This window comes from Doryrhamphus excisus, linkage group LG12 (assembly GCF_037039965.1).
Source record: "Doryrhamphus excisus strain RoL-2023G ecotype Guam linkage group LG12, RoL_Dexc_Guam_v1.1, whole genome shotgun sequence".
In the NCBI taxonomy this organism is placed as follows: Eukaryota; Metazoa; Chordata; class Actinopteri; order Syngnathiformes; family Syngnathidae; genus Doryrhamphus; species Doryrhamphus excisus.
Genome location: NC_136368.1, coordinates 1,433,364 through 1,454,532, shown reverse-complemented (window position 1 = coordinate 1,454,532; position 21,169 = coordinate 1,433,364). Strand labels below are relative to the sequence as shown.

At 44.8% G+C, this 21,169-nt stretch overlaps 3 protein-coding genes and 1 long non-coding RNA gene across 11 annotated transcripts; 3 read left to right on the top strand and 1 right to left on the bottom strand.

The window, feature by feature from the left end:
* Window positions 1–28: 28 nt before the first annotated feature.
* On the top strand, window positions 29–9,236 carry LOC131135462 (abl interactor 2-like). Of its 6 annotated transcripts, XM_058081323.2 has the most exons (12): window positions 29–338; window positions 3,436–3,603; window positions 4,007–4,183; window positions 4,295–4,312; window positions 4,915–5,018; window positions 6,189–6,344; window positions 6,837–6,961; window positions 7,050–7,325; window positions 7,434–7,598; window positions 7,672–7,758; window positions 7,824–8,003; window positions 8,263–9,236. In XM_058081323.2, the coding sequence occupies exons 1-12, from the start codon at window positions 222–224 to the stop codon at window positions 8,436–8,438; spliced, it is 1,749 nt and encodes a 582-aa protein (XP_057937306.2). In that variant the 5' UTR covers window positions 29–221; the 3' UTR covers window positions 8,439–9,236. The 6 variants fall into 6 exon arrangements, with proteins under 6 accessions (XP_057937306.2, XP_078651482.1, XP_078651483.1 ...); XM_078795356.1 differs by lacking the exon at window positions 4,295–4,312; XM_078795357.1 differs by lacking the exon at window positions 6,189–6,344 and having other exon boundaries at window positions 31–338.
* Window positions 9,237–9,388: 152 nt separating this feature from the next.
* On the top strand, window positions 9,389–12,899 carry cnot11 (CCR4-NOT transcription complex, subunit 11). Its single transcript, XM_058081327.2, has 7 exons — window positions 9,389–10,029; window positions 10,363–10,527; window positions 10,631–10,783; window positions 10,888–11,090; window positions 11,165–11,367; window positions 12,346–12,442; window positions 12,531–12,899. Exons 1-7 carry the CDS (start codon window positions 9,711–9,713, stop codon window positions 12,726–12,728), a joined length of 1,338 nt encoding a protein of 445 aa, XP_057937310.2. The 5' UTR covers window positions 9,389–9,710; the 3' UTR covers window positions 12,729–12,899.
* On the bottom strand, window positions 11,712–15,662 carry LOC131135465 (uncharacterized). Of its 3 annotated transcripts, none has more exons than XR_013629608.1 (5): window positions 15,531–15,662; window positions 14,635–14,671; window positions 13,210–13,321; window positions 12,500–12,717; window positions 11,712–12,411 (listed from the first exon to the last, which is right to left on the bottom strand). It is a non-coding gene; the product is annotated as an uncharacterized LOC131135465 (long non-coding RNA). The 3 variants fall into 3 exon arrangements; XR_013629607.1 differs by having other exon boundaries at window positions 12,505–12,717; XR_013629609.1 differs by having other exon boundaries at window positions 12,505–12,717; window positions 14,635–14,668; window positions 15,531–15,628.
* Window positions 15,663–16,997: 1,335 nt separating this feature from the next.
* Window positions 16,998–20,344, top strand: LOC131136060 (uncharacterized). The gene is made up of 6 exons (XM_058082546.2): window positions 16,998–17,041; window positions 17,961–18,060; window positions 18,145–18,257; window positions 19,506–19,560; window positions 19,621–19,722; window positions 19,804–20,344. The coding sequence occupies exons 1-6, from the start codon at window positions 17,019–17,021 to the stop codon at window positions 20,335–20,337; spliced, it is 927 nt and encodes a 308-aa protein (XP_057938529.2). The 5' UTR covers window positions 16,998–17,018; the 3' UTR covers window positions 20,338–20,344.
* Window positions 20,345–21,169: the final 825 nt, after the last annotated feature.

The window sequence follows — 21,169 nt, the reverse complement described above, 5'->3', positions numbered from 1 at the left end:
GTTTTGTAAGTGATTTCTAAAATGGTAAAGTAAGTAGTATCTGGATATGTTGCTCTCAGTATTTTAAAATGTAATTATATTTTATTATTGCGTCTTTTTGTGTTTAAAAGTTCCGCTTGCCTATCGACTGAACGGTTTCCCAGTGTCCCTGAAGGCACCACAGCGGAGAAGCTGGTGCGGGGTTGGCTGGAGAAGCTAGCTCGAGAGGCAAACATGTAAAGATGGCGGAGTTACAAATGCTGCTGGAAGAGGACATTCCCGCGGGAAGGAGAGCTCTCTTGGACAGCTTTCCCAACCTGGAGCGAGTGGCCGAGTACTGCGAGAACAACTATGTCCAGGTACGAGGTCTTTGGGAGATTCACGCCGGCAAGCGGAGCTCCGTATCGGGCTTTGCGTTAGTATGGAGTGGGCGGACCGCCGGGGATGAGTGGACTGTGCTCCGTTATGTTACTCTCATTTTATTTTCACCGGCAGCTCATCGTAGAAACGCGATTATATTCTGATTTTTAATCACACTCATTCATTTAAAGTCATACGTTTTTGCCAAAAAAAGCCCCGACTGGTGTCGACTGTTTTTGTACGGTTTGGGAATTTAGCATAAAGTTATTTTACTTTTCAAAGCGCCCCCCTCCCTCAATGAACGCTTCAAATGTGTCTCGCAAGCACGCCGAATGAAACATCTCGTTCTCCTAATGCGAAAAATGCCTTTAACCTCCTCCTTTACTCGAAGTAGCTGTAAACACCGGGTGGGTATTCTTAAACGACGTTTTTTTACATGGGACTCTGGAATAATGGCCGCTAGAATCGCTTCACGAATTGCTAAATACTGCCAGTGATCATTCAGAGTCAATATACTGTACATCTTCAAACATTATTAGCTATAACCACATTATTTTGATTCTAAAAAGTTGCATTTATAAAGCTAATGATGCTAGTATTGATTTCATAATATGTAATGTGCTTATATCTAATATTTTGGGTACTAATTTGCTGTCTGAAAGATGAGTTTGTGCAAAACGGTTCTGACAGTTTCCTAGCACGAATGACAAGATGATGGCTCATTGGCTGATTGGTTTGCAGGCCCCGCCCACCAGCCACTAAGAGATGGTCAGCTCCAGCGTCATGTCTTCCCAGAGGAGTTGAAGCAGGCCGTTTTCTGGAGGTGTCCTCGATAACGTGTGTGTCGTGTTCAATCGTCCGGCGATCCGCGTGTGTACTTGCTAACATCTCCTGGGGTGAAACATTCCAATTCAAACCTGATTTGGTTGCAACAAGTCCCGCCTCCGTCCTTGTGCGTCCGTCACAGCTGCTACCGTTTAGCTGTACGGTAGTCTTCGTGTAACGTGAGATCCTAGTCTCATTGGAAACACATGGTGGCGCTGCAGGCGGGGGCTGACTCTTGGTTGTTCAGTCGGAGGAACCTGGTCTGGTCCAGAAGAGATCTACTGTATGATCTCGTGGTGTGTAGACAGAGTAGTGTGCGTGTGTTGATGTGTGTTTGTGTCCTCTGGCCGGGCGAGGCAGCCATCAAAGTAGGTCAGGGCGAACTGGACGTCAGATATCTCGTGGCGAAGACAGTGAAGATGTTGTTGGTGGTACCACACGGAGTTGGATGCGGAGATGGGCTAGCTTGTGCAGAATAATCAATAACGCCACTTTAAAGGACCGGATAGGGATGGGGGTAGGTGCAGGGTTTTGGTTCAGGGGGTTCCCAATGTAACCAAATGTAGGTCAAAACCATCAGGCAAACTTTTATTCATTATTATTTACATATTTCCGTTTTTACTGACTCACGGCGTGAACTCGTGTGTGTGTGTGTGTGTGTGTGCACGTGCACACACACATTGGTGTCTGTGTGTTTCTTGTCAGCCTCAGGCATGAATGAGTTTGCACTGACCTACATCATGGTAGTACACACACACACACACACACACACACATACACACGCCATCGTCATTTGCGTGTAACCCCTAAGCTTACAAATGTGCTCACACAGATGGTCACACACGTGTTGACACATGCGGTCATGCAGACGCATGCATCCCACACACACACGCACACACACATACACACACTGTAATGTGATGTACAGTAGTGTCTTACTCAACGTGAGCCAAGATGTATGTACTACTGTACTACTGTACTACTGTATATATATATATGCACACATGCTTAAAATAGAACTAAATATTCACATTTCCTCTTAATTTTTGACCGTATTACTGATACATAATCAATGAATAAATGACATCTAGCCACCCTGTTTCTACCCTAGCTTCTGGAAGGCATCATTGGTGACGTCATATTCCAGCGGTGCGCTAACCTTTTGACCCACGGGCCGCAACATAACACAAAACTATTATTTCCGAATAGCCGCAAGGCATGCTGGGTAGTCCAGCTGCAACAACAACAAAATGAGCTATGGACAATACAGTATGTTAACTCCTTGTTTACTTCTCTGACGACCTAATCAGCATAGTTTGATATCCAGCAAAATGCAACAAATGTTGCAACAAAAATGTTGCAAACCAAAAAAATCTATAAAAAAAAATTAAAAAAATTATTTAGGAGGGCGTACAAACATTTTAGGGGGCCTACTCTTGCCATATAATATGAAATTTGTCAGATTTTTTTGTAAAAAAAAAAAAATCAATTTGATATCCAGCAAAATGCAACAAATGTTGGGAAAAGGAGTACCACAAGTACTCAAGTACCACCATGCCTTGCAGCGGGAATATACAGGAATTTTAAGAAGATTAAGGGATTAAGACGATCCTCTCCCTCTTATTAGGCTAGTAGGCTAGTATTAGCCTGCTTATTGGCTAGCTTATTAGCCTGCCCTATTATATGAAATTTGTTAGATTTTTTTTGTAAAAAAAAATCTATAAAAAATATCATATTATTTAGGAGGGCATACGAACATTTTAGGGGGCCTGCTTTTGCCATATTATATGAAATTTGTCAGATTTTTTTGTAAAAATAAAATAAATTTGATATCCAGCAAAATGCAACAAATGTTGGGAAAAGGAGTACCACAAGTTCTCAAGTACCACCATGCCTTGCAGCGGGAATATACGGGAATTTTAAAATACATTTGGAAATGTCCAGTGGGCCGGATTAAGACGCTTGGCGGAGCCCAATGTGGGCCACAGTTTGTCCACCCCTGTTATATGCAGTTAATACAGTTCATATATTTTTTAAATGTACTAAAATACAAATATAAAACATTCAGATGTAGTACTGATATGTCAGTAATGTTACATTCTGAAGTCCTGCTATATAAAGGTGACTATAGGGGTGTTATTTCATGCCTAGAGGGCTCTAATAGAGTTATACACTGCATTTAAAAGGTCTTGAACAGGTTTTCCATGTTCTAAGTACGAATGAGGAATCCTGTTCCGCACACTCCGGACTCAAACGTGTATTTGTGTGCAGGCTGCAGACAAGCATGGAGCCCTGGAGGAGACCAAGAGCTACACCACTCAGTCTCTGGCCAGCGTGGCCTACCTCATCAACACGCTGGCCAACAACGTGCTGCAGATGTTGGACATCCAGACGTCTCAACTGAGGTGCATGGAGAGCTCCGTCAACCACATCGCGCAGGTGATGACACGACATTTTAGCAACTAACTGGGAACGGGAAAGGGTCTTCCTCAAAGCATTCCCGTACGAATCCTGTGCATCCTTTTTAAATGTTGCTTTGTGTCAACATTTCCGTGCGTGCACAAGTCATGTGACACAGTGGGTCTGGTTCCAGGCCTGAGACTGTCATCACGGAAGCGGCACAGCGTGTTCACAGTCGCAGCTGTTGCGTAGGCGAGCGTTGCGCGCAGGCGGCGATTCTCTCCGGCACAAAGCAGCACACTTGGACGAGCTTACAGACGCCACAAAGTGCTAATCAGCTGTCAGCGGTCACGAGTACAACGCCCGTGATGAACTCATCTGTTTGGAAAAGAGTCTGCCTTATCGATGTGATCGAGTGCGTCTTGTCGGTTTCTCCTTGCAGACCATCAACATCCACAAGGAGAAGGTGGCCAGGCGGGAGATCGGCGTTCTGACCACCAATAAGAACACGTCTCGCGCGCATAAGATTGTGGCGCCGCCCAATCTGGAGAGGCCCGTGCGGTACATACGCAAGCCCATCGACTACGCCGTGCTGGATGACATCGGACATGGCGTCAAGGTGGGGCTGCAAAAATGGCGATTTGGTCCTCTGGCTTTTGTTCTTTTTTATTGACGCTGACTCCCTCTTTGTTTTTTCCTTGCTCACGTTGCTTTCATTGACGTGTTAAAGTGGTTGTTGAGGTTCAAGGTAAGAATCCAACCAACGCCATCGTTACAGTAAAAACACAAACCAGCCATGAGGACTCGACAAGGAACCGATAGCAACGTGTCATGAGGACTGAACTCATAAACTTAAAGGACCAGCTCTTGCATCACAAAGTCAATTAGCACTAAATTAGCAGGATAGACCAGTGCTGCCCAAAAGACCATTAAACCAGTAAACCAGTAAGAATAGAGCTGGCTCATCATGCTCAACTGGTTCCAGTCCTGACCATTTATTTATAAATGGAATATTTTCATAGTTGAATCCTGAAAAATCTGTTTATGACCCTCTAAAAGTCTTTTTAAGCATTATTAGAGCTCTCTGGTCATGAACTAGCACCCCTATAGTTAGCTAGGTATGGGTTATGTATATTTTGAATGCCTTATATTTGTATTTTAATTCATTTATCAGTTTTTATGCTTGAAATTGTTTCATTTAGGCATAACATTTGCTTAAATATGCACATTTTTGGACTAATAGTAGCTAAGGGTCGCTGAGGGTCACAGCCTGTGATGATGCAAACTAGGCTAAATCAGATGTGATTTTTTTTTTTTTTATGAGAGTGAAAATTTCTCATTTCCCAACAGGTGAACGGGCAGGAGAACATAAAGATGGGAGGCGGGATGCCCAGGTCCAATCCCCCCAGCCAGAAACCACCCAGCCCCCCGAGAGCAGGAAGGAGCATCTTTGGGTAGGAACTGGTGTTGCCTTCATGTTCCGCTGCCGTTGTCTTCTCATTGTGTGGATGGAATTGGAACAGCCTTAACTTTGTGTGTGTGGAAACATCCTTAGGCCAGATGATTACAAATTGGAGTCGGCACAGGGGATGACATCACACACACACACACACACACACACGCGCGGCGCTGAGAGGAATAACATCATGCGTTATGAAAGCTTGTTGTTCCATCTCTCCTCCAACATGTAGGTCAGCCATCCCAACGAAGCCCCTCTTGCTCCTCATCATCCTCTCACTGCCGGACCGACCGTTCTTAACACTTTTCCTCCGACCCGGGGACGTCTGCACGTTAAAGGAGCGCTATGCCAGATTTCAACTTCGGTCCGTCTTGTCGAACAGTGCGGGCTACATATTGTAAAGATAATACAATTAGCATCCTGCTGGAGGCCCGCAGTCGGCGTTCCTGGCTGGTCCGACGGCCCGCTGATTGGCCTTTTGCTTCCAAATGCACCGCATGCTAATTATTGTTAGCGTTAGAGTCCCAAAGTGAAAGCCATGTGGGTGTTTTAGGTCGGAAACACAACATGACACATGATGACACAGATTGAGCGATAAGTATCTCTACACACACACACACACACATATATACACACACACACAACCACACACACACAAGAATAGAGGATTAGTGTCATGCTGTGAGCAACAGGCCAAAACCTTCTGTCATTGCACACACACACACACACACACACACACAAAACCGAATTTAACACAATATGTTCCATTTGATAAAGAATGTGGCCAATAGGAAATAATCTGTTCCAGTGTCAAACTATGGCCATCATGAAAGCTTTATTAGCTGTACGGTCGTCCCTCACCATCCTGGTTGTTTGAATTTCGCAGCTTCTTTATTCTTTAACGCTCTTTGGTGTCTGTAATGTCTTGGCTACTCGCAACTGATGCTAAGCTAAAAGTCAACTATTGCTTATTTGGTCTTATTATGCCTACTATATTGGGTAATACAAATGGAAACGTTTTTATGCTGTAATTAAGTTGCATAACCGTGATAAATGAGGGAATACTGCAGCAGTGCGGAATTCTGTGTATTTTCCATCAGGAAAACGTACATTTTCCGAGGTAATGCCAGACGTCTTGACGCCCTCGCCTTTTATGCACGTACAGGAAGAGCTCCCCCTACAGGACACTGGAGCCGGTGCGGCCGCCGGTCGTTCCCAATGATTATGTTTCCAGCCCCACCAGGAACAATATGGCCGCCGCCGGGCAGCTTCCCAGTCCGGCGCGCACGGCCACGCTCAGCCACCGGCCCCGGACGTACAGGTAGCGTCGTCAACATGGCCGCCGCGGAAGGATGGCCAAAGTCATTCTTTGTCTTTGCATCGCTTTTAAAGAGACGTCGCCTGCTTTTCTCCTCACGCTTGGGCTTGAAGGTTCTTCTGGATGGGGGGCAGGGCGGGGCGGGGCGGGGCGGGGGGGTGATTCATTATATTTATTTAATTTTGTCAAATTAATTTGGATTTATACATTTTTCACAACTTTATTTATATTTTGAATGCTTGTAAATACTGATGACTTTGTTAGCAAATGACTGCACTTTGAAGCCCCGCCCTCATCCAGCACCTTCAACCAATCAGATCCTCACAACTTTTCCATCTGTTCTATTGCTTCTAATGCTTTTTTCCCACGTGGTCCTAACATGTTCCTGTCTCCATCAGCCCGCTACGGCGTCTACGTCCATGTTTTATGACGTTTATGTCGCCATTCCTGACTTTTTAAAATCTATTTTTGGAAAAAAATTGTGTGTTTTAAAAGCGGTAGCAGCGGGGGGAGTCATCCTAGCAGCAGCAGTCGGAGCAGCAGCAGAGAGAACAGCGGCAGCGGGTCCGTCGGCGTTCCCATCGCCGTGCCAACACCCTCCCCTCCCTCCACCTTCCCAGGTAGCGCGCACACGCACACGCACACGCACACGCACACGCGGCGTTCCGTTGGCTTTCCACGGTCAACATCCTGTCTCCTTCCTTCAAGTTTCCCCAACCGCCGGACCCGCTAGCTCCTCCTCCACGGCCCCTAACTCCTCCCCGACCTCTTCTTCCTCCTACTCTTCTTCGTCCTCCTCCTCCGCCGCTACTTTAACGCGGCCCAACGCCTTCCTGCCGCTGACCTCGCCTTCGCAACGCACTCACCCGCCCCCTCTGCCCGGCTGGAAGCCCTGCGGGGCCGCGCCCGGCCCCTCCCACAACCCGCCCGGCCTTTCGCCCCCCCACCCTTCTCTCCTCTCCTCGTCGTCGCCCCCCGAGGAAGGTCAGTTTCTGCCCTGACCTCCGACCCCCGCCTTGTCCGAACTGTCTTTTTTGATTGACGCTGTGGTCTTCATTCCTGCCGTCATTCATCACTTCCTGTTTGGCGTAGGTCCGGCGGTTCCTCAGTTCTACAGCATGAACCGGCCTCAGCCTCGGCAGCAGGCGCAGCAGGTGGGCGGGTCTCTGCCGTACCGCCGCCCCCCGTCTGTGACCGGGCAGCCAATCCCAACGCAGAACCAGGTCAACGGTGGCCCCTACCACAGCCCGAGCCCGGGTTAGCATGCGCACTCTGAGCATGCTCGCCGCCGCTTGACCACGCCGTCATTTGACCACTGATGTGTTTGCAGCCTCGCCGCCGCCGCCGCCGCCCTCCTTCCTGCAGTTCACGCCTCAGCTTCCTCTCATGGGCTTTGTGGCACGGGTTCAGGAGTCCAGTGAGTACTTGGTGGGGGGAGCGTGAGTGGGATTACTTACCCATCTGGTGACCTCTCGCCTCCAGTCTCAGACGTGCCCCCGCCACCTCACCTGGCCCCGGAGGACCCATCCAGGACCGAGGAGACTCCTCCCACTCGGCCTGTCCAGGAAGGACAGGAAGAGGATGACTCGTCGGTGGTGGAGTACAGCGACCCGTATGCAGAGGAAGACCCGCCTTGGGCCCCCAGAAACTACCTGGAGAAAGGTAAACACGGTCACACGCTGACGGTGGGAATCAGACCCGCGGGATCAGACCCACAGTCCGTATTTTCATTGCCGTACTAACACTTCAATAAGTAAGCACATTGGGTACTTACAGTACTTGTATCTGCGAATTTACACGAAATGATAGTCGCCATATTTACCCAATTCCACACAACAAACTATATCTCTTCCAGCGAGCGTACTTGTTAGCATTTTAGCCCGCCAAATAGCCCTGTTTGTGTCCCCTCCCCCTCCCCCAGTGGTGGCCATCTACGACTACGCGGCCGACAAGGAGGACGAGCTTTCCTTCCAGGAAGGCGCCATCATCTACGTCGTCAAGAAGAACGAGGACGGCTGGTTCGAAGGCGTGATGAACGCCACCACCGGACTCTTCCCCGGAAACTACGTGGAGTCCATCATGCACTACGCCGAATGACGTCTCGGCTTTGAAACCCACCAGCTCTCGCACGTCTGCTGTGGAAAGGGGACACAACGCTACGTACTACAATAATCATAACAATAATAATAATAACAATAATAATAATGCATGATCTGTGCTCAACAGCACAAACAGTTAAAACAGTTAAATCAGCTGTTTTGGTGTTGCCACGGTTACGCTGCCTCACGCCCCGGTGGACATTTTCAAGTTTACGGTGTTTGCTTCCATGTGTGCTGTGTTTACAGTCATGTCACATGACAATTTGTATGGTTCTGTTTTATACAACGTTTTCTTACTGTTCTCTGCTTTACTCCGCTTGTTTGGCCCTTTAACCGATGACCTCTTGTGCCATAAAAACGTGAGCGCGTGTGTGTGAACCAAATTGTCAACGAGGGGGGAATTTTACCCTCAAAAGTGTACGAAAATGAGCCGAGTTGGTGTAATCGGCTGGATCATGTGACCAATCAATATAATGGCAAAAAGGTTAGACTTAAAAAAATGATATATATTGTGATATTTAGTGCTTTTGATAAAAAAAATTGATCTATTTTTATGTTGTGCTGTGTAAAATATTCCAATGCTGGACCAATGTTGTAGTTCTAATTGCCAAACAAAGGAGGGTAAGATTAACTGGTTTTAACTGGTTTTAACTGGTTTAAGGACGAGTAATACAAAGGGTTAAAGTTCATGCCGAAAATGTTAATCTTGAATTCTAATTGGAAATGTACTGTCAAAGTGTGTTCGTGTTCATTTGATTTTTAAAAATATATAATTAGCATCTTTTGTGTGTTTTGATTGACTGTAATAAACCAGAAATCGACAACATGCGTGAAAGATTAGCCTTTTATTGAGGAAGTTAAGATCCCCGCGGTATTAAACTACAAATCCCATGACGCACCACTACGGAACATTTGTCAAAACGCTGAACTATATGTCCCATGATGCACTTCACCGGAAACGGTCAAATCGTGATTTAAAACCTACGAGCTCCCCGGCTCTGTTGGGGTTTTGTTTTCGAAAAACCGCGCCAAATAACCCGGACTAGTTGGTGTTTATGGAACTTTAAAGGTCTAAAAAAGCCCCGGAGTGGAACCCTGACAACGACACTTTTACTTCACTATGGCGCCGCTGTTTTCTGTTGGTTAGCGGTGCTAAGCTAACGCATAGCTAGCTAGCTAGCTGGCTGCCATTCGCTTTCCTTGCAGACTTTTACAGACGCCACAACAAACATGGAGGATCTCCGCTAAGTGATCTTCTCCGGGCTCCACCATGACTCTCGCCCCCAAGGAGCTGTCCAACCTGCTGAGCATAATCTCGGAGGAGGCTTGCACCAACACCTTCGAGACCCTCTCCACGCACTTCCACCACTACTTCGGCAAGGCGGAGCACTTCCGCGTGGGCTCGGCGCTGGTCATGCTCCTGCAGCAGCCCGACCTGCTGCCCACCTCCCCGCAGCGGCTGACGGCTCTCTACCTGCTGTGGGAGATGTACCGCACCGAGCCGCTGGCCGCCAACCCCTTCGCCGCCGTGTTCGCGCACCTGCTCAACCCCGCGCCCGCCGGGCACGAGCACGAGAAGGTGCTCTCAGGTCGGTGCGCGTGCACGGGAAAACCGCTTTCATTGTCTTTAATTCAAACTGAAGCGTGCTCGTCATGCACGACTCGGCTTTTGCCTCCATTTCAACAGTTAAAAGCTAGTTTGGATAAAAAATAAACATGAAGTACAGGAAATATAAGGATCATTACGGTAATATGGAATTCCTGGAAATTTAAGGAGTGATAAGGTATGAATATATAAGGAGGAAAACAATATGAAGATGCTAAAATGATGCTAACCTCTATTAGTCCTGATCCAAAGCCTACATATTAGTGTACTTAATCAAGTGGCTCCAAGAAGACGTTTGTTTGTGTCATGTGACCAGGCTTCCTGCCGCCCATCACCTTACCCGAGAAGTTCTTCCTGTCCCAGCTGATGTTGGCGCCGGCCAGAGACCTCTTCAAGAAGACGCCTCGCCAAGTGTCCTGCATGGACATCAGCAGCATGCCGCAGTCCATCGACATCAGCGGGCTGCAGCTCGCCCTCGCAGGTCTCTCTCCCTCTCTCGCCGCCAACCGCCTGAACGTGGCGTTCGCCTGAACGTGGCGTTCGCCTGAACGTGGCGTTCACCTGCCGTGTTTCTGCTCCTGCAGAGCGCCAGTCCGAGTTGCCCACCCAGAGCAAAGCCGGCTTCCCCAGCATCCTCAACGATCCCGACCCGGACTCGTCCAACTCCGGCTTTGACAGCTCGGTGGCCAATCAGATCATCGAGTCGCTGGTGACGGGGCCCCGCCCACCATTGGAGAGTGAGTACATAGTACACTTCAGTAAGCGTGCTGTGTACTAAGTGTGTACTTAGTGGTGCACTTGGTGGACCACGTGACGTCTTCAAGCGTGTCGTAACCCGCAGGTCACTTTCGCCCCGAGTTCATCCGCCCGCCGCCGCCTCTCCACGCGTGCGAGGACGAGCTGGCGTGGCTCAACCCCACCGAACCGGACCACGCCGTCCAGTGGGACCGCTCCATGTGTGTGAAGAACAGCACGGGCGTGGAGATCAAACGCATCATGTCCAAGGCCTTCAAGAGTCCGCTCTCGGCACAGCAGCAGTCGCAGGTGAGCATGACCCGCCCCCCGCCGCCGCCGTCCCAAAGCGCCGAAAGACTCGTCTCCTCTCTGTCGCCCTCTAGCTGCTGGCCGAGCTGGAGAAGGACCCCAAGTTGGTGTACCACATCGGGCTGTCCCCGTCCAAGCTGCCCGACCTGGTGGAGAACAACCCCCTGGTGGCCATCGAGATGCTCCTCAAGCTGATGCAGAGCAGCCAGATCACCGAGTACTTCTCTGTGCTCGTCAACATGGACATGTCGCTGCACTCCATGGAGGTCGTCAACCGGTAGGCCGCCATCTTGTTCTGACCTTCGTCTCTCTCGTGCCATTTTCCTTCCCCTAAAGCGCTGGGTAGCCATTTTCTGTCATGGTAGGGGAGGTCAAAGTGTGGGGCCGCATACTGAAAAGTGACAGGAAGCAAGGGGCCGCTTGGCATCACAGCTTTGGCTGAAAAAGCCTTTAATTAACGGGAACTTTCGTTTTCCTCCATTTTCACATTTAAAACATTTATTTTTACAGATCATTCCACTTTCTTTCTTGCATTTTTTCATAATATTATGACTGTATTCTCATAATTTGATCACTTTTTTCCCCAAAGTAATTTCCCCCAAATTATTACTTTTATTTAGTTTTTTCTCATACTAGTGTGACTATTGTGGAATTTTTTTTTCTGTCATATTTATATTTGAATTATACTGAAATGAGTTTTCCCTAACAGGTTTTTTTCTCTAAATATTTTGACTTAATTCTTGTAAAATTAAATAAATAAATAAAAAAAACTTTTTTTTTACAAAAAAATTCAATTATTTAAACTTTCTTCATATAATTTTAGTCTCGTAATTGTGTCTTTAATAATACATAATAATCATAAGATCTCCTAAGATTATAACTTTTTCCGTGACATAATTTCACCCAAATTACTCATTTTTAATGTCTTGTAATATACAACAATATACAGATACAACTTAAGAAAAAAAAACCAAATGTAATATTTAAACATTGTACTACTAAAATTGTTATTTTTCCACATATTATGATTTTATTTTTGTAAAATTCTGACTTTTTTCTCTCAAAAAATAGGACTTTATTTGCTGTTTTTTTTGTAGTTAAATTCCATTTTTTAGAACGTGGCCTGGCGCCACACTTTGGACACCCATGCTCAAAGGCATATTAACACTGAAATCATCTCTTCCAATGGCCATCATTTATGCTTTAAATATAACAGTGTATATGGTCACATGACCTTGTCCCCCCCCCCCCCCAGCCTGACCACGGCGGTGGACCTGCCCCCGGAGTTCATCCACCTGTACATCTCCAACTGCATCTCCACCTGTGAGCAGATTAAGGACAAGTACATGCAGGTTAGCATCCTCATGCTGGGGGGGGGTTGAAGGTCAGAACGGATCTGAGCGTGTGACCTCACTGTTGTTGCTCCTCCATCCTCCCAAGAACCGCCTGGTGCGCCTGGTGTGCGTCTTCCTGCAGTCGCTGATCAGGAACAAGATCATCAACGTTCAGGACCTGTTCATCGAGGTCCAGGCCTTCTGCATCGAGTTCAGTCGCATACGCGAGGCGGCCGGACTCTTCCGCCTGCTCAAGAGCCTCGACACCGGCGACAACCCCGGCGACGCCAAGCCTGCCAAATAATGAGCCGCTCGGTCGGTCGGACGCGGCGCTGAAAGGGCGGGGCTTAGAGCGCCATTGTAAATATCTTTGGATTCCTCCTGGCGATGAACTTGGAGCATGACTCGGCATCTCTGTGGTCGGCTCCTCCGGACTTTACCACTGATAATAAACTTTTTGTGTTGGTAACTAAAACGTGGCTTTTTCTTCTGGTTCGGGTTAGATTTAGGCTGGTCAGGTAATCCGGTGGGATCTGGTTTGGACTTAAACAGGTTGGTGTCGCCATCTTTTGACACATCCAATATGGTGGAACGACAGAACTGACTCAACAAGCTGAGACCGTTCATAGACTGACGTTTCACAAGGTCTGGAGATATTTGAAGAATGGTGAGGCGGGAAGATGTCACATGGTTTGACAGCAGACCGACAGTGACGCCGAGCCCAGAGATGATCTGGACTCGTTGACGGCAACATCCAGCTGAGAGACGGTAAGTGGAGATCTCACCTCTTTGTTTTCGTACGCCTCAAGTTGATGTAGAAAGGAAGCGTTCGTGTTGATGCTCCATCATTCCCATGGATGAACCAATGCTGATCAGGAGTCAGAACGGTCCAACATCCTTAGCAAGAAGAAAGTTGACGTAAAAAAAAATTTTTTTTATGAAAATAAAGTCAAAATATTAGAAGGAAAAGGTTGTATTCTAATGAAATATAACAATTTTATGAGAAAATACATATAGTACAGGGTCAGGCAAAATGATCTGACACTTGTAGGTTAAATAAAAGGCAAATAAAGTAAAGTAACAAAAAGGGTTTTTATTTTCGAAAAGTACATGACAAAAATCAGTTGTGGCGGTGCGGGGTCGAACGGTTGATTTTGGTTTCAATGCGGCTCCAGTAGCTCTGAGGTTGGTAACCAATACCGAGATGGCGTTTCCAGCTGCTACGGGATCATGTCGACCGAGATTGAAGTGCAAACGGAACGCTCGTTGTGTCGCAGTTACAGATTGGTTTGTTTTGATAAACGTTTCCACAATGAAAGCGCCATGCTCACCGGTTCATGGCAGCAACTGAAAAAGAAACCAAAAAAAATGACATACTTTTTGAAAATAAAAATAATTGTTTGTTTCTTTACTTTATTTGCCTTTTATTTAACCTACAAATGTGTCAGATCATTTTGCCCGACCCTGTATTATAAGAAACAATAATGTCATAATAAATCAAACAAAAACATAATGAAGAAGCGATAATGTATATGAGAAGAAACACGAAATATCCATCGTATATGCCTATCCTCACTGGGAACGCAAAGGTATGCTGGAGACTATCCCAGCTGTCTTTCGGCCAGCCAATACATATATTATTTACAGTACATATACATATAAAGATACATATAAATACATACGGTTGTTAGAAAATGAAAAAAAACACACAAAATGAATAAAAATCAGTCGTAATTTTCAGAGAATTAAGTTAAAAATTATTAAAATTTAAAAAAATATATACTTTGGTGAGGAAAAGGTCACAGTTTTACGAGAAATACCAGGAATTCTGGGCCCCGTGAAAATAAAATTATAAAATATAAAATTATTTGTTGCTATTATTTTGGTATGCATTTACATGACAAAAACAGGCTTGGTGCAAACCTGCAATCATGGAATACCGTTGCACACCTACTAATTATATTTTGATGATGTCATAATTGGAAGACGGGCGGAATGCAGTCCAACCAGCGTGGGTAAGTACGGGGACCTTAAATGTCAACAATGCCAAGGTAGGGTCCACTTTCCTTCCAACTTCATTCCATTTCATTTCATCAACCACCTCTGGGTATGTGAAGACCTCATCCAAACAGCTCGGATGTTGGATGAGGTCATACTTGTGTGTAGAAACTTCAAGATGAAACCTTGATTTGTATCAGGAAGTCACTTACCAATCAGGCTTTGTCTTCTAGAGCTGTGATGAACCTGCTAAGACAAGAAGACACAGGTTTGCCAAGTCCGATTATGCTGACCAAGGTGCCCTCATCAGCATGTCCTGGACCTAATTGGACCAGGACATGGACCAATGGACCAATTAGGTCGGTCAACTCCATCGTGCTTGCTATGAACAATGAAAACAATGCTAATAGCATTCACTGGTGGAAGATCTAATGGATTTTCTGAGATGGGTCTCCCTCCCTTCATGATCGTTGTTCTGCTTGTCTTCTCAGGTTGTTTCCATGGTGACTCGGACAGCATAGTTATGCTGTGTAGACCTTCTGTGTTTCATTCTTAGTCCTGACCATGTGTAATAATAAAAACAATACTCCAAACACCTGAAGTCATTGGATTAATACAGAAACTTCCATCCATCCATCCATTTTATCCGCAACGCTCTCAATAGGGAAGTCCAGATTTCCCGACCTCTGAACACCTCTTCCGGTTCTTCTGCAGGGAAATGGAGGCCTTCCCAAGCCGGGCTAGCATGTCAGAAGTCTAGCCTGGGCATCCTCTATGCTAACGAGATGCTAAGGCTAGTTCATGCTCGACATGCTTGAAGAAAGCAGGTTCTCCCTGTTGCATGAAGTACAGGACCAAGACGATGGAGACACCACCAGGCTTTATACGTTTCTCCATTTTATGCAAAATACCGAGAGTTTCAGGGGCACACCATCTTCTGCCCTCGACAACAATACACTCAACTTGTACAATGTAGACTCAGGTAGGCCACACATGCATGTATGTATGAGTCACCAATACACAGAGAAAATACTAACAAATATGTCATCAAATGTATATAATATCATAACAATACTACTCATTAGCGTATATCATGACATAAACTTACACTTTGTGCTTCCTGAAGAGCAAAACAAACAAGGATGGAGGCAGATGGAACGTGTCTGTCTTCATCAGGTACCGAATTAACAAAATGGCTGATTCAAATTCGCAACTTTATTGATCAACAGTTGACCACAATTAGCACAAACACCAGAGTTCTTTTGGAAGGTGCCTTCAAACGGTCCGAAGATGATTCTTGTTGTGTACCCTTAGGGTGTCCTGGACCCCCTGGCACATAAATGTGTGAATAAATATCCATAAATATCATTTAAAAAGAAAACTAATAAAGAAAAAAAAATAGCAGTACTATTACATATAGTACAAGAAAGTGGAACATCAGAAGAAAAAGTTGTAATTTTACCAGAATAAGGTTATAATATTATTTTGCATTAAAATAATGTCATTTTAGTAGCATAGAGTTCAAATATTAAATATGAAACATGGAAACTGGCCGAGGGGTTAGCATGTTGGCCAAACAGTCTGGAAAATCAGCAAGACCGGTGTGTGTACCCCGCCTCTCGCCCGAAGTTGGCTGTGATAGGCTCCAGCATACCTCTGATATATAAAATGTATGGATGGATATCTGGAAAATTAGGTTGAGGAAAAAGTTACCGTGGAACCTTGGTTAGCGTCATTAATTCCTTCCAGAAACTCTAACTGAGACGGATGCTAACCCAATCACATTTTCCCATAGAAAATAATGTAAATCCAATAAATCTGTTCCAGAAATCAAAAATCTTAACACAAAACACACGTTTATACTTTGAAACAATTTGATAACAATTTATATAACATATAAACAATAACTCAGAGACATATTTGGTAAATTTTGGTTAAAAAAAAGCAAAGTTCATACTCATAATGCTTTATACCTACTGGCTATCATAAAGCTAACATACAGAACTTCTTAGCTTGTCTGTTGCTTTACAAAATATCAAAGTGACCTTTATTTCCTTTGGTTTTTCATAGCCCAAAAGTCCCTGTCCCATATTGCCATGTTGGCCCGTCTCATGTAGATCTACAGGACTTGGAGACGGAATTGGACTGAGCACTCCGGGAATGTAGGGTTACAGCACCACCTGATCCGGGTTATTCATTCCTGATCCATCTCACGTGTATTTCTGTACATGGCAGGGCAAACACAACAGGGGAGAGTACAGTTCTCTGTGGTGCTCCCATAACCAAATATTTGAAATGATGCATGATTTGGACCCAAAAAAATCTAACTTTTTTAATCCTGTTGTATAAAGAATCGTGGGTCCAAAGTGTATATGATGAGCGTACATAAACTCGTGACCTCAAGGTCACTGGTCTTTAAAAGCAGCACATTTTTCAGTGTGAGATAAAGTCATCAAATAATTCAAAGGACATGAAAGACATCTTTGTAACAGACATCTTCAAACTAACTTATGCTGCGTTTCAACCGGCCATCCAGCCAAAGCGCAGTCGGGATCCAGCCGGGGCACAAGACTTCATCCGCATCGCTTCTTTCGGAATGGGCTGCTTGTCGTTGATCAGGTACGGCTTCTCTTCACGTTATTGATTAGGGCGAGGCCAACTTGGAGACGCAAAAGTATTTATTATTAGGAACTTTCTAGAGTGCCGTGTGTGCTACATAAACCAAGCACATGTATAAAGTAGATAGAACCTCATGACGCCGTGCCCGCTTGCAGGATTCCTGATTCAGTTGTAAAATGGTAGCTGTTTTACTAAGACTAATCTTAATTAATTAATCTTAATTTATCCAATGCTCCATCCGGGAGTATCCATATTGTTATTATTCTCATATTGAAGTATTTGTTGGATGAATAAGCAGTCTGATACATCAATCAACCGCAGCAAAACACTTTAAAAAAAAAGGTCGCCACAAACCATGTCAACGCTGCCACCTAGTGGTCACTAAGAGAAAATAAAAGTGTTTTTGGCAGTAATAATCTTATTTTTCATCACGCTTTATAATAATGGTTGGTGAATTGAGCCAAATATCAATAACATTGCTACATACAAGCGTCCACACTGTGACATTTTTAAGTTTTCTTCCATATTTTCAGAAACAATTGAATGGATCAATACTAGCACTTTTGCAGTATCGCCCTCACGTGCTTACAAGAAAACAAGAACATAGGCCGCCATCTTGTGGCGGTTTATGGCGTTACACTTCAAACTTGACTCGCGATAACAGCATCTCCCAACAGCCCGTTTGGAGACTTTACCGTAGTTGAAGTTTTTATTGTGAAAATAAACACAAATCCTCTCCGGAGCAGCACAGCTTCCGGTTCTGTCCACAACACTCGGAGTTAATACATCCTTTAGGTGGAAAAGTCAGGCCTTCAAAATAAAATGAAAAAGCGCTCCACTAAAATACTAATGCAAATGTTGACAGGAATGAACCACAGCCCCCATCTTACCGTGTTTTTGCCCCCCCCCCCCCCCGCAGGTCTCTGTTCAATAACGAGATTGACGCAATGCTTGAGAAAATTCTGCAGATGTTACCGTCCTCTTTCTCCGTGGAAGAATCCCACTTGTACTCGGCAGAGGTGAGCGAGTCGTGTGCTCGCTACTCTTTTCATGTTGCTCTCTTCACTCCGGACGGAGCATAGAAACGATCTTTGTGTTCGCAGAAGATGCTGATGAGGCAGTTTGTACTCATGAAGCAGTGGGATCAAGTTCCCAGGAATGTCTGCGTGGATCACATGAAGCAGTGGATCCTGGCTAAAAGAAGCTTCCTGCAAGAGTTAGTACAAGACACCATTAAAGTAGAAAAAGTAGAAAAAGTAGAGCATGTGATTGCAAAGCATTATTGTTTAGCATGATAGCGCTAAGTGTATGCATAATGCATATGTTGTTATAAAAATGTAAACAAAAAAATGCTACACGCATGCTAGCGGTAACATGCTAACATCTCACATGATAACACTTAAGTGTTTGTATACGTTTCTACTCTAGAAAATGGCTAAATGTTACTAAGCTAATGTTAGCATTGTTTACATTAACCAAACAGGTAGAAATACATGCCACATTAACATGCTAACAACTTGTGTGTTTATTTATATTCCGGATGAATACCGGTGACGCTTACTTGTGGAGATTCAAACCCGAGCCGTCCACTCCTAAGGCCAGAACGCTAAACACTACACCACGGCAGGCTCACAAACATGCTAACATCTCACACTTGATTAATGAAAATGACTAAAAATGCATGCTAGCGTTAACATACTAACACCTAACATATTAAGTTTCTATACGTTTATACTATATATAAAAACGTCTAAAATGTTACTATGCTAATGTTAGCATTGTTGCACCGACTGTCAGTGTTTAATGAAAATTGATACAATGCTACCATGCTAACATTAACATAGCACTAAATGGTGAGAAATCCATGCTGGTGACAACATGCTAACACCTAACATAAATGTGTGTTTAAAGAGTTTATACTCATGAAAATGGCTAAAATGTTCACGTGTCAATATTTATAGTGAAAATGGCTAGCCTAAGCCTAGCATGGTATCGCTGAGCGTCAATGTATATGTTAATGAAAATGGCAAAAAATGCCACTATGCTAATGTTAGCATGCTAGTGCTAACACGCTAACATTTAATATTCCAAAAATGTTTATATCAATGAAAGTGGCTAAAGATGCATGCTAGTGGTAACATGCTAACACTTAATGTATAACAAAGTGTGAAAGTGGCTAAAGATGCATGCTAATGCTAACATAACACTATATACGTTTCTACTCATGAAAATGGCTAAAATGTGACTATGCTAATGTTACATGTAAAACCTAGCATGATAGTGCTGAATGACCATGTTTATACTAATGAAAACGGCTACTATGCTAACACAGTGTTTCTATGAGTTATAAAAATAGCTAAACATGCTGCTATGCTAACGTTAGCTCGCAACACGTATGTTGGTAGTGCACAATAACGAGGTGAGATGTTTAACTAAATGAAGTCCACGTTCTTCTCTTCTAAAGGTTCCAGGAAATGAAATCAAGGCCAGATGCCAGGATGGTCGATCTCCTGGAAGTGGTAAGTTTAGAATACTTGGCACAGTGCCGGCACGTGAAGATGAGTGGTGGTTGTGTTCAGGCCTGGATCAGAGCAAGGTTCCAGTGCCTGAACCTGATGGAGAAGGAAGTCTGGGAGGAACTTGATGAGGAGGCACGACTTTCACAGCTGCTGGGGAGGAGGGTGAGGAAATAGTTTTGTGCATTTGCTTCATATTCCGATACAATCCACTCACGGCCACTTTTGTCTTTCTCTCTCACGAAGGTCACGCTAGAAGGTCTCCAGATGTTCCTCTCAGCCTCGTGCCCCACAGCAGAGGAAGATGTGCACAGGTTCCTGCAGTACCTCTTCAACGAGCTGCTCAGCATCAGCAGGAGCAAGATGTTAATGCTTTTCTCCGAGTTCCAGCGCTCCACCGTCCACTTGGTGAGAGAGGTGGTAGAACATGCGGCCAGCGTTTTCCTGGAGGAACAGGATCCACCCGATGACGGGCACACGGGCCTGGATTCCACTCCGGCGTCTTTGACAAGAAGGGTTGAGGTCGCCAGCGTGGAGATCAGCACGATGCTGGCACGCGCTCTGACGTCTTGCTCCTGCATCAGTCAGCAGATCGCCGGAGATCGGCTCACGGCCGTCTGCACGTCGGTGGGCGGGAAAATGGCCACAAGCATACTGGCGGGCTTGGCAGAACGCTCTGCTAGCTTCCACCTGCTGGACTACGACCAGAGCTTTTTTACGGCACGAGACTGCATCTTAAATGCCGTCGAGGACTTGTGCTCCATCGCAACCTACAAATAAAGATCGGTTCTCCAAATATATGAATGTACACAAACTATAGGGGTGTTACTTCATTTCTTGAGGGCTCTAATGTTAAAAAAAATGTAAACATTTTCTATGCTCAACTACAAAAATATTACATTTAAGGATTCCTACTTGGCAGAAATCCAAACGCTCACAAGTGACAAAAGTCACTTTACTGCAAATGTTGATCTGAAATCAGGTGTTGTGAAGGTGGGCTGTATTCTGGATGTGTCAAGGTACAAGTCAACCAACCACAACCTTGCTTCATTTTATAATAGCAAATATATGAATGTACAGGTAACTATAGGGGTGTTACTTCATTTCTAGAGGGCTCTAATATGAAAAAAAATGTTGCAAATGTTGATCTGAAATCAGGTGTTGTGAAGGTGGGCTGTATTCTGGATGTGTCAAGGTACAAGCCAACCAACCACAACCTTGCTTCATTTTTATATTAGCAAATATATGAATGTAAAGGTAACTATAGGGGTGTTACTTCATTTCTAGAGGGCTCTAATATGAAAAAAAAATGTTGCAAATGTTGATCTGAAATCAGGTGTTTTGAAGGTGGGCTGTATTCTGGATGTATCAAGGTACAAGCCAACCAACCACAACCTTGCTTCATTTTTATATTAGCAAATATATGAATGTAAAGGTAACTATAGGGGTGTTACTTCATTTCTAGAGGGCTCTTATATGAAAAAAATGTTGCAAATGTTGATCTGAAATCAGGATTGTGAAGGTGGGCTGTATTCTGGATGTGTCAAGACACAAGCCAACCAACCACAACCTTGCTTCATTTTTATAATAGTAAATATATGAATGTACACGT

Coding starts and splice junctions, on each gene's coding strand:
- LOC131135462 (XM_058081323.2), top strand. CDS start 222: ATGGCGGAGTTACAAATGCTGCTGGAAGAGGACATTCCCGCGGGAAGG. Junction 3,604..4,006: donor CCGTCAACCACATCGCGCAG/GTGATGACACGA, acceptor TTCTCCTTGCAG/ACCATCAACATCCACAAGGA. Junction 6,962..7,049: donor CCCTCCCTCCACCTTCCCAG/GTAGCGCGCACA, acceptor CCTTCCTTCAAG/TTTCCCCAACCGCCGGACCC.
- cnot11 (XM_058081327.2), top strand. CDS start 9,711: ATGACTCTCGCCCCCAAGGAGCTGTCCAACCTGCTGAGCATAATCTCG. Junction 10,030..10,362: donor GCACGAGAAGGTGCTCTCAG/GTCGGTGCGCGT, acceptor TCATGTGACCAG/GCTTCCTGCCGCCCATCACC. Junction 10,528..10,630: donor GCTGCAGCTCGCCCTCGCAG/GTCTCTCTCCCT, acceptor CTGCTCCTGCAG/AGCGCCAGTCCGAGTTGCCC.
- LOC131136060 (XM_058082546.2), top strand. CDS start 17,019: ATGGGCTGCTTGTCGTTGATCAG. Junction 18,061..18,144: donor CCCACTTGTACTCGGCAGAG/GTGAGCGAGTCG, acceptor TTGTGTTCGCAG/AAGATGCTGATGAGGCAGTT. Junction 19,561..19,620: donor TGGTCGATCTCCTGGAAGTG/GTAAGTTTAGAA, acceptor GGTTGTGTTCAG/GCCTGGATCAGAGCAAGGTT.